This window comes from Geotrypetes seraphini, chromosome 3 (genome assembly GCF_902459505.1).
Source record: "Geotrypetes seraphini chromosome 3, aGeoSer1.1, whole genome shotgun sequence".
Lineage (NCBI taxonomy): Eukaryota > Metazoa > Chordata > Amphibia > Gymnophiona > Dermophiidae > Geotrypetes > Geotrypetes seraphini.
This window is the reverse complement of record NC_047086.1, coordinates 372,815,302-372,827,510: the sequence shown is the minus strand read 5'-3', so window position 1 is coordinate 372,827,510 and position 12,209 is coordinate 372,815,302. Positions and strand designations below refer to the sequence as shown.

At 46.7% G+C, this 12,209-nt stretch overlaps 1 protein-coding gene across 3 annotated transcripts in view; it reads right to left on the bottom strand.

Annotated features, from left to right (window-relative positions):
• Nucleotides 1-10,250, bottom strand: part of RTN4 (reticulon 4) — a 165,007-nt gene extending 154,757 nt beyond the window's left edge. Inside the window, exon 1 of one of the 3 annotated variants that reach the window (XM_033936833.1) lies at nucleotides 9,587-10,250. In XM_033936833.1, the coding sequence (XP_033792724.1) occupies nucleotides 9,587-10,079 (493 nt within the window). In that variant the 5' untranslated portion in view covers nucleotides 10,080-10,250. Of the gene's footprint in view, nucleotides 1-8,695; nucleotides 8,724-9,586 lie in introns of those variants that run through there. The other 2 variants (XM_033936835.1, XM_033936834.1) reach the window with 2 other exon arrangements.
• Nucleotides 10,251-12,209: the final 1,959 nt, after the last annotated feature.

The window sequence follows — 12,209 nt, the reverse complement described above, 5'->3', positions numbered from 1 at the left end:
CCTTTCCTCCAAAGTATGTATATTGAGATCTTTAAGTTTGTCCCCATACGCCTTATGACGAAGACCACGTACCATTTTAGTAACCTTCCTCTGGAGTGATTCTATCCTTTTTATATCTTTTTGAAGGTGTGGTCTTCTAGAATTCTACACAATATTCTAAATAAAAGTCTCACCAGTCTTATTCAGAAGCATCAATACCTCCTTTTTACTACTGACCCTCTTCCCTATGCATCCTAGCATCCTTCTAGCTTTTGCCATCACCTTTTCAACTGTTTGGCCACCTTAATAATAATAATAATAATAATAACTTTATTTTTGTATATCGCCATACCCAGAAGAGTTCTAGGCGGTTCACATTGGTTAGAACAAATTACAAGAGGTTACATGCCAAATTGATCATAGAGTTGCGAACAGCAAGGAGAAAGAAGTTACAAGTGGTTACATTCCAAATTGATCATAGAATTACGAACTACAAGGAGGAAGAAGGGGGAGAGGAGGGAGACGGGGGGGGGGGATCATCACATACAATCACATCCAAGTCAAGTTATTCCACACTTTCCTTGACACTTCATTTCATATCATTGAAACAAAAAGTGTCAAGAAAAGTGTGGAATAACTTGTAAGTTTCATGGCTCCACGTCACTCTTCTTTGTTGGGCTGAAAACTTTTCAGCGGTCCCTTGTACAAAGAACGAATGTGGTGTTTTAAGAGCAGTTCTGAATATTAGCAGGAAAGATTATATGAAATGGGGGAGGGATGAATGAATTCTGGAGGGCAGCTAGGCAAAACAGAAAAAAAAAAAAAAAAGAGTCATATTTACCCATGATGAATATCAAGGTTCTCATGTCAGATCAATATTAAAGAGTGAAGAGAAATGTACAAAGCAGTCTGGGCTGTGGCAAGAAACAATTTAGAATCCCTATGGAAATAGCTCACAAATTTCCCTTTAAAAAATTGATGGGTGAAACATTATCCATGGTAGTCTAGCACAGGGATCTCAAAGTCCCTCCTTGAGGGCCGCAATCCAGTCGGGTTTTCAGGATTTCCCCAATGAATATACATGCACTGCTTTCAATGCATATTCATTGGGGAAATCCTGAAAACCCGACTGGATTGCAGCCCTCAAGGGGGGACTTTGAGATCCCTGGCTAGCACTAACTCTGCACTGCATATGATCAGCCAACACACACTGCCCTCCCCATCAGGGTGCTTTTCAGCAAAGCTTTATTAAAAAAAAAAAAAAAAAAGCCTGAAAGTTTCCCTTCCCATGACCAAAACTACCAAGAACTTAGGTAGCATAGCTGCCTTTGCACTGAAGGCTCAATATTTCCATTAGGCAAATCTAAATACTTAATACTTAAATTGCCTGTTTAAAAAAAATTACTTTTTAATTCTGCTCCTTAATTTAAGAAAAGGATCTAGCTACTTGAATCCATTTGCTTAGTCTGTCAAGTCTGAATACTAATAATATAGTAGTCTTTCAATTATATGACATTACGCTGAAAAAGTGAACTGGCCCATGTAGCTTTTCTGAATAAAGCTTACTTACTCTTAAAATTGACTCAAGGCAAAACATTAAATGCACACATTTAACAGAATGGTAAAGAGAAAGTTGCAGCCTGAATGCCAGAAATGCATAGGCAAATGAGATGGAAACTGAAGACTATTTTCTCTTGCAAAAGGAGGGCTCTGTAGCAATGTATTTGTTGCTATTTATTAAATTGCCTCAGGGTGATCATCACAGAAGCAGACACATGAATAGTTTAATGCCCAACCACTGATGGCATTGCTTTTAGATCAGAACAGAATTCAGAAAAATTGAGTAATTTCAGGTACTTAACACTCCCATACAATATTTTTAAGGTCTAGAACAGTGTCCTGCAAACTTTCAAGAGCTGCAGCACACTAAAGGTAGTGGCCACAGCTCAAGGCTCCAGGAAGTGTGCGGGAGTCACCGTGATGATGTCACATGCATGTGTGATGTCATCACATCGAGGTGCGTGCATGCATGAAGGCCCTTCAGACGGGTCCTGAGATACCAGTGAGGGGGGGGGGGGGGTGCTGGCAGGGAAGAGGGCCGGAGAGAAGGAGAGGCTGATTGCCTACAGGTCGTACCTCTCACCACTAGAGGCACCTCCTGTAGATAGTAAACGGGCGCCTCTCCTCCTCCCCAGTGTGCCACGGCACACCTGAAACCTCAGGAGGCACACTAGTGTGCCATGGAACAATTTGCGATACACTGGTCTAGACCTAAAGGTGGATAAAAAGATGGGGCCAAATTGTGTATATCAGAGGGTACTGAGGGAACTTAGGGAAGTTCTTGTGTCTCCACTGGCTGACCTTTTCAATGCTTCCCTAGAGTCAGGGTGCGGTATCAGAGGATTGGATAATGGTGGTGTGGTCCTTCCCCACAAATGTGGAACCAAAGAAAAGGTATAGAACTATGGGCCGGTGAGTCTAACTTCTGTGGTTCCTAGGAGCTCGCATATATCTCCTATATTGAAACAGTTACACTGGCTGCCTATTCAGTAAAGAATACATTTTAAGATCATTATCCATCAGATACTGTACCACATTGCTCCAAGGGTACTAAAAGAATTGTTTGAAATTTATCAAATGATATTGCTGAAGGGCTGACTGGTAAGATCTGCCTCTTTACTAGTGCTGCCCGATTCACGATTCGAATCGATTCACCGATTCACTTCGGGTGAATCAATTTGAATCGATTCAAAACAAAAACAAACAAACAAAAAAAATCAGCCTCCCGATTCGCTTACTGACTCTCCCCCCCCTCGCCCCCTAAAGAAGGAGCAGCAGCGCTGCCTCTTGCTGGCCGGCTGCTGCTTTAGAGGGCTAGGGGGAAGGGTCAGTTGGGAAGTGCTGGTTTCCAGCTTCTCCCCTAGCCTCCCGCGCATCCCAGGCCGGATTAAAGGGTGGGCCCGATGCACTTCTACGATGAGTGCAAGCGGCAGTGGTGTTTCTGTGTTGCTGCTTGCTTACTTGCGACTCGTCCACCAGCTCAATTTAATTCCGCTCGCTGCTGCTGCTCCAAAAGGGCCAGGCGCGTGCAGCGATTGTACGCTGCTGGCCCATAAGCCTTCTCTCCGTCAGAATTGATGTTGGGGGAAGGCTTATGGATCGGCGGGTGCAATCGCTGTACGCGCCTGGCCCTTTTGGAGTTGCGGCGGCAGCAGCAGGGGGTGTGTGCTAACTGGATTCAGCTAGCAGCGGCTGTGGGCAGCGGGTGAATGGCGGGAGGCCGAATCGGTAGCAGGTCGGCTTGGGGGAAGGCAGGCAGGCTTCGGGGGGAGGGAGGGATGCCATAACTGGGCTCACAGCAGCACAGCATTTCTTCTGCTGCCATCAGACTGCTGCATGATTTAAAAAAAAAAAAAGAGATCTCAAGTGTAGGCAGCCTGAGAGGAGAGCTGAGGGGAAGGAGGCAAGGAGTGAAAAAGTACTGAATGAAGGATTAGAATGAGAAAGGAGACAAGGAGAGAAATATAGGGTTGGAAAGAAGATAAAGAGTATTTGGAGAGAGGGATGGAATGAGCAGAGAAAGGGAAAGAAAGAGAACAGTGAAGAGGAGAAGTAGAGAAGCAAGAAGGGGAAAAGAAGTACGGTAAATAAGAAAATGGTACATGCGGGCAGGGCATGGTGGGATAGCCTGGGCAGGAGGGTGCAGGTCTACAAGGGGCCAGACCTTCAGGTATGGTGGCACAGGCCTTCAGGGGTGGGGGGCAGGCCTTCGGGGGGGTCCCTGGTGTAGAATTACATGGAGGGAGGGGGGTTCAAAGAGACGTGCATATGCCAGACTTGGGGTAGGAGAGAAATAATGGGTCTAAAAACAGAGGAGAGGGAGAGAGATGGAAGACAATGGGATTTAAGGAGGGAAGGAACCGAAAGGGAGAGAAGTTGGACACAAGGGATGGTGTGGAGGGCGGATAGAGATACTGGATATGAGGGTAGTTGGGAAAAGAAAGGGAGAGATGGTGGACCCTGGGGTGGTGGGGAAGGAGGGAGAGATGCTGGATGAAAGAGTAGTTGAGAAAAGGTGGATCTGTGGATGGAGACGAAAAAAAGGAAAGATGCCAGACCTCCAGGGGAGGGAAGGGAAACGGAAGGGGAGGACAGATATGGCAGATGAATGGTTAGCACGGAGAAAGAAGAAAGAAGGAGACCCTGGCAAGCAAGTTATCAGAAGACAACCAGAGCGGGGGACCAACTAGATCTGAATAATGACCAGACAACAAAAGGTAGAAAAACTAATTTTATTTTCTGTTTTATGATTACAATGTCATATTTGAAACATGTATTCTGCCAAAGCTGGTGATAGACCGCAAACGTGAGCTAGGATTTAACAGAGAGAGAAAAAGTCTTTTTTGTTTGTTTATTTTGTTTACACCATAGCGCCAGTGTGGTTAGGAGAAGGCAAAGGGGGTGAAGAGGCTATAAAATAAACCCACCAGGATGTTTGGAAAAAACACCCAATTGGGTAGGAAAATCGAATCAAATCAAAAAATTGATTCAATGGGCTGAATCGAATCGAAATTTTTTTCCTGAATCGGGCAGCACTACTCTTTACAGATGATACCAAAATCTACAATAGAGTAGACACCACTGATGGTATGGAAAACATGAGGAGGAACCTGGTAAAAACCTTGAGGAATGGTCTGAAATTTGCCAGCTAAGATTTAATGCTAAAAAATGCAAGGTCATGCATTGATGCCCCTGTATAAGACTCTAGTAAGCTCTCATTTAGAATACTGTGTCTGTGTATAATTCTGGAGACTGCACTTTCAAAAAGATATAAACAAGATGGAGTCGGTCAACAGGAAGACAACAACAGTAGTTTATGGTCTATGTCATAAGGCCTATGGGAACAGACTTAAGATCTCAACAGGTATACTTTGGAGGAAAGGAGGGAGAGGGGAGATATGATAGACACATTTAAATACCTACATCGCATAAATGCAAAGAGGCAAATCTTTTATTTCAAAGGAAACTCCGGAATGAGAGGACATATGCTCTGGAGCAGGGATCTCAAAGTCCCTCCTTGAGGGCCACAATCCAGTCAGGTTTTCAGGATTTCCCTAATGAATATGTATTGAAAGCAGTGCATGCACATAGACAGTGTTCTCCCCAGAAATTTTTTCCAGCCGGGTGGCATGAAAAAATTTCCCTGTCCCTAGCCGGGTAGGGCGGGACAGGGAAATTTGGTGATTAGAATAGGGTCATTAAATCCAGTGGCGTACCTAGTATATATGACAGCCAATACTGTTCATTTTTTAACAACCCCCTCCTCTATATAAAAAAGTTATTTTTAGCCACACAAGGGTGCACCTAGGAAAAGGTAGAATTTTAAACACTGCAGTGAGCACTAGAACACCAACACATGTAAAACTAAACAAACCAGATCCTGCACAGTCAATGCTAACAGAAAACCATGTCTTTTTCATACACACAGAACACAGAAACACACTCTCGCCCAATATGGAATAATCACAAACAAAAAATAGAAATATGTAGACAAAAGTTAAACTAATGCAACACCACAGAAACAGTGACACATGTCCCCTAATACTGTGCAAAATATAAAGATAGTAGATGTAAATTTGAAAAAACTGATACATAACAATCGCCACTTTAAAAATTAACAAATAGAAATAAAACAAATAACGAGAAATAAGAAAATACCATTTTATTGTACTAATCCATTTTTCAATTAGCTTTCAAAGGCCAAATCTTTCTTCAAGACAGTACAGTATACAGTTGGTATCCTGTTCTGACCAGAGGAAAGAGGTTTAGTCCAAAAGAAATTGCCTCATTTCCATTTCCTATTTATAAAGCAACAACAAAAAAATTATTTCTACCTTTTGTAGTTTCTGCTTTAATCATCTTCTCTTCGCTCTTTTCTTTCTATATGTTTGTCCTCTCTCCCTTCCATGCAACATCTGCCCTCTATCTTTGCCCCTTCCACCCAGCCTCTGCTCTCTCTCTACCCCTTCCATCTACTGTCCACCCTCTATCTGTCCTTTCCATCCAGTGTCCGCCCTCTCTCTTCCATACGGCATGTCCCCTCTTTTTATGTCCCTTCAGTAAACTGTATATCCTGTGCCCTTTCTCTCCTTTGTACATGATTCATTTCAGCTTCATCCCCTCTCCATTTTTCTGTCTCCACCCCTTCCCCTATGCTCTGGCATATCTCTCTTCTCCTTTCCTTCCTTCCCACTCCACCCCATAGTCTGGTATCTCTATCTCCTTCCCTTCCCTCCCCCCATGCCCTGGCATCGCTCTCATCTCCTATCTCTCCTTCTCTGCTCTGGCACCTCTTCTTCCTTTCCCTCTGGCCTGGCATTTGTCTCCTTAGTTTCCCTTCCCTCCCCCTTGCCCTGGCATCTCTCTCATCTCCCCCTCCATTATCTGGCATCTTCTCTCTCTCCTTCCTTCCTTTCTCCTGGTCTGGCATCCATCTCCTTCCCCCTCCCCCATGCCCTGATATCTCCCTCCATGGTCTAGTGTTGCCTTTCCTTTCCCTCCTTCCTATGGCCTTGGCATCTCTCTTTCCTATCCTCTCCCTTCCTGGTCTTCCTTCTCCCTCCTTCCCTCTCTCTCCCCAATTGGGTGCAGCAGCAGTAGCATTTCTCTTCCCTCATCCCCTCTCACTCTCCACCTCTGCTCTTCCGCATCCATTCTCCTTCTCCACTGCTCTCCCCTCAGTCCTGCTGCAGCTTTCCCTCTTCCATTTTAAGTCCATCAGCACTCTCCTCTGTTCCCAAACCAGCAGCACCTCTCCCTCTCGCCTCCCTCCACCACTCAGTTCCAACAGCACCTCTCTCTCCCCTCTACTTCCATGTCCCCCACTGACTAGCTGCAGCACCTCTCCTCTCCGACTAGCAGAGCTCCTCTCTCTTCCCTTTTCCTCCCCTCTGGCTAGAAGCAGTACCTTACCTACTCACCTCCCAGATCTAGCAGCATCACTCCCTCCTCTCCTCTTTTCCTCGCCTTCTATCAGCACCCCTCCCTCTTATCACCCAGGTCCATCGGCACCACTCCCGATTAACAGGCTCTCACCGGCTTGGCACAGTCTGAACGACTCCGGCCAAATAAAGTAAAAAAAGAAGAAAAAAAAACCCAACAACAACAACAACAAAAAAAAAACAGGCGATTTTTCAAACCCGCCCCGTAACACTAGCCTGGACTAACAGCAGCACTGCTCTCTCCTTATTGTAATTTGCCTGACTGCTACCCTAGTTTTAGTGAGTCAATTCCCTCCAGCAGCCTTGGTGCCTCTTCTAGGCCGTCCTGCTTCTGAGGAAGAAGGAAGTTGCATCATTGGAGATGGGGGCAGCCTAGCAAAATCCCCGAGGCTGTAGAAGGGAATTGACTCGATAAAGCTATGGCAGCAGTCAGGCAAATTACAATAAGGAGAGAGCGGTGCTGCTGCTAGTTCAGGCTAGTGTTACGGGGAGGGTTTGAAAAATTGCCTGGTTTTTTCTTCTTTTTTTACTTGATGGGCCTTTGGTCTGACCAAGTAAGACTATTTTTATATTCTTATGTAAGTCCATTCTGAAAGACCTCCCTGCTAAGACAGTATTTCAGGTGGTCATTTCCTAGGCACATCATGTATTGGAGATCCAAGCTCTGTCTTGCCAAGATCTTACTGTATATTTCCTCCATGCAACTCCTCCATGTCTACCAGTAGATGAAATAAAACTTGGCCTACCCAGCTACGCTTTAATTTAAGATGAGCACTATCAAATAATCTTCTGTTTTTCTTGCAGACATGCTATATCGCCCTTATGCCACTTTAGGGCAACCAATATCTTGAATCTCTTTTAATTGGAGAAGTTATGCCTCCCACTTTCCAAGATAGAACACAACTTACAACACTTTAGTTGTATTCTTTAAATGTGGTAAATTTCTCTCCATCATCACCCTAAGAGCCTTCCCCTGGGGTCTGTGCACATCTAAGAAGGCGCAGGTCCCATAGTTCTGAGATCTATTAGCATACAATGAAAGCAGTGCATGAAAATAGATCTCATGCATATTCATTGGGGAAATCCTGAAAACCCGACTGGATTGCGGCCCTCGAGGACTGACATTTGACACCCCAGCCTTAGGGAGAGGAGGAGATAGTGAATGCTGCAGATGGACAGACTGGATGGGTCATCTGGCCTTTATCTGCTATCATATTTCTATAGGCAGTGGAGAGAGTACCCAGCCAGCACTTGCCAATAGGCAAGTACTAGTTCTGAATGCCATTCTGAGGGGCTCTAACATACGTACTTCCTATTACACACAGTAACACATAGGAAAGAGTCAAACTATGATATGTATTGTCCTTTAGCTCTTTTGAACTCACCTCAAAAATATTTTAGTAAGGTTTGAGCCTTAGCACAGCTGTATCAAGGCCTTTTGACCCACCAAATTCCTGAACTACATAGTCTAAGCAAACTGGCTGGCTATAAATCAGTTAATGCAACCTATAAATATTACATTATTTGGGTGTAACTCAGGAATACCTGGAAATAACTAACAACCACCTACTTTTATGTATAACTTTCTGGTACTTTCACAGAACCAAATCCAGATAGTTTAAAGGTCAGAGCATTATGCTTATTCTAGCAACCCTCATAAACTAGAACCTTAAGCTGAAGTACATCCCTCCCCTGTGATCTCACTGTTCACTCACCATCTAGCTGCATAGCCAGTGAAGTGGGTTGACCACCACACGCCTTGAAAAAGCTGCAATTTTTATTTCAATTCTTCTGTGTCAGCATATTATACAGAAACATCCGCTTTCACATAGCCTAAAATTCAGTCAGAAAGTATCGCAAACTGACAAGCAAACCAACGGACTAACAAAAGCTCTGCATTGGGGGGGGGGGGGGAGAAACAGCGTCACACAGGAGAGACTCGAGCAGAAACCTATTTGAGAGAAAAGGTCTGCGTTCTTTTCATTAACTGATACAGTAAATCGGATAAAAGGGGCCGAGGGAAAAAGGGAGATGCAGCGGTTCACGAGGAGCGACCCCGCCCTCAGCGGCCGCCCCTAGGGCCCCATCAGCTGCCACTCAGCAGCAGCCCCAGCCAATCAGCTACTTCTAGAAAATCGAGAACAATAGGAAGCGCAAAGGGATTTAACCCTCGCACCGCCAGACAATAAGACATCTACAACCAGGGCTAAAGTGGTAGTGATGGTAATGGTGAGCGGAGAGCGCTTACACCCGCCTTACTCCCAGTAACAAGAGGATGGATGGGACACCCTCACTATCAGGGAAGGGGGGGGGGTCTCTGAACAGTAGATGGGACACCCTCACTATCAGGGAAGGGGGCGGTCTCAGAACAGCAGGGATGCTCTGGCTATGTACTGTATATAGTCCTATAATGGGCGTATCCCAATTTTGGAGGGTGATGGCAGAACAGGCTGGGAGCCGCCTCACGTGACGCGCTCCCCCCCCCCAAACTAAGCATTAAGTCCCGACTCCCGGTCTTCTCACATGAAAAAAAAAGGGGGGGGAGTGGTCAAAACTGTTACCTGCGGCCAGAACCGTCGGCTCCCGGGGGCACGAGCTACACTCACCTGCGGATCCGGATGGGCCCCTGCGGCGAGGCAGGGCGGGCGGGGCCGGCTCCTCCGAGATGCGACCGGGCACCGGGGGTTTGACGCGCGGCTCCGGGCTCCAGTCGGGGATTTTTACGCTGGGAGGCTCGGGGCTCCTCTCGGGACTCTTCTCCGGCGGCTTCACGCTCGGCACCTCGGATGCCGGCTGCGGGCTACTTCTCTCGGGGACTTTCTCAGCTCCCTCCGATCTCGGGAGCAGGGCGGCGGCGGCTGCCCTGGGCTGAGGAGGGAAGTGGACGGTGAAAGGCGGGTGGGAATGATCCCCGGCGCCGCCGGTCAAATCCAGCACCTCGCCGTCGTCGTCTTGCTCCCAGAAGCGCGGCTTGTCTTCCTCCTCCTCGTCCTCCTCTTCTTCCTCTTCTTCCTCCTCCTCGGGCTCCCGCGGGTAACGACGCGGCTCCGGCGGGACGGTGCTGGAGATCTCCGGAGACTGGCTCTTGTACGCATCCATGGCCGGCTGAGAGGAGGTGGGTGCGGCTGGTCCGCGCGAGACACCGAGGGTGCGGTTGGGCAGCACAAGCCAGAAAGACACGCCGCACAGTGACTCGCGCAGAACTGCGTGTGAGCGAGATGACAAGCGCCGACTCGCCAAACTCTCCGCCGCTCGGAGCGTGACGACGACCAATGGGAAGGAGGCGAGGAGGGCGGCTCGGGGCGGATACGCCGCTGTGTGCACCAATGGGGAAAGTTCTCGGGCGGGCGGGGTTGCCTTAGTAACTGCGGAGTGTGGGTAGCAGGAGGAGGGAGGTTAGAGTCGGTTATGAAATAAGAACCAGCGGCTTTTTATTCCGCTGGTAGAGGGCGGTTTGTTTTGGGGGGGTTTTTGTTCCTTATTTACTATGTCTGACAGCGATTCTTTAAGTTTTGTTATTACTGGAAATCGCCAGTTGACTTTGCCGGCAAAAGCTATGCGACTTGCTGGTAGTGATGTTTTCTTCATGATATTGGTTTTTCGGGGGATGGGGGGGGGAGTAAAAGATTAAAAAAACGTTTCTGTTCACATATAGTCATTTGGATGTTACAGGGCTTTGATTCGGCCTCCTTGATCTGCTCCATACTAGGCCTAAATTCCCGAGTGTAGTAATTGATTTGTGAGCATAATTCGTTCGGAAAACATTGTAATCCAAAACACTCAAGTATATCAAAGCGAATTTCCTCATAATGGAAACTCCATAACCCAAAAATTTTAATACAAAATACTGTATGTACTGGTATTGCAAGACCTTGCTTGTATATCAAGTTAAAATTTAATAAAATGTTTTGCTTGTCTTGCAAAACACTTGCACACCAAGTTACTTGCAATTGAAGGTTTTACTGTACTGTAAATACATGGAGCACTGTACTTTTCCTTTAAGATGTGTTTGAGCTCCTTTTCAACCTTATGCTTCCTGAAGGGAGAAGATGGAAATTGCAGTGCTTTGCTAAAATGACAAAGGGAAAATTAACTACATTTGGTAAACTAAAATAGCTTTTTTTGAACAATAAAGGCCTGTATTGGCTTAGCTGAACTTTTCTTATTTGTAGATCTGTTATCTATAGATAACAAGCTGTGCCTGGATTAGAACAATGGTCAACCAACCTGTCGCCAAAAATCTAATATGTAGAACAAGCCTATACTTTCTTCAACAATCACTGTGCCTGTATGTTGGCCAGAGCACAAAACAGAGTCAGATACTTGAAATCACTAAGGGCTTCTTTTACAAAGGTGCGCTAGCGTTTTTAGCGCACGCACCAGATTAGCGCGCGCTAGCTGAAAAACTACCGCCTGCTCAAGAGGAGGCGGTAGCGGCTAGCGCACGCGGCATTTTAGTGCACGCTATTCCGCGCGTTAAGGCCCTAACGCACCTTTGTAAAAGGAGCCCTAACTGAAACTGCTACTTAATTCTGTTTCTCCCCATCCCGAATGATCACTGTTACTACCAGCCCAAGTTGGAAATATTTCAGATCTGTTTTCCCCACCTCTTCCCCAACTGGCAATTAGAGAATGACACAGGGACAAAATTTATCCCCCATCCCTGCAGACTCTGTCCTCATTTGCACACATGATTTTATATTTAAATCTTTTTATCCTATATAATAAAACTCTAAGTGCGCATGCGCACTTAGAGTTTTGTGATTCCTGGCTCCGTGAGGTGTGCCTCCGTGCCGAATTCGATTTTCGAACACGGAGGCAGGCCAGAACATGGAGCAACTCCCCCCTCGCCGTCACTCACTGCCAGAGTGCCGCCTCACTGCTGCCGCTGATTCAGAGGGGGGGGCACAGGCGCACCTGCCAGCATCTTCTTCTCACTCTCCTCCCTCTTGCCTGCTCATCCGCCCGCAAAGCGCTGCGCAGTGCTGCCGCTGGCCTCGCCGTCTTCTCTCCACTGAGGCCTGCCTTCCTCCAATGGACTCTTCTCGGCCTTTGTAAGCGGTACCGCTCCCCCAATTCCCCTTATCTCGGCGGCAGCAGCAGCAACGGTGGCCCCGGTGGTTTTCGCAGCCTTCCATCACCAAAATGGCCCTACCGGCCAAAGTTTACTTTTAAGTTAAAAGCCGCTGCGGCGGCTCCTCTCATGAGCCGCAACTGCGTCGGAGAAGG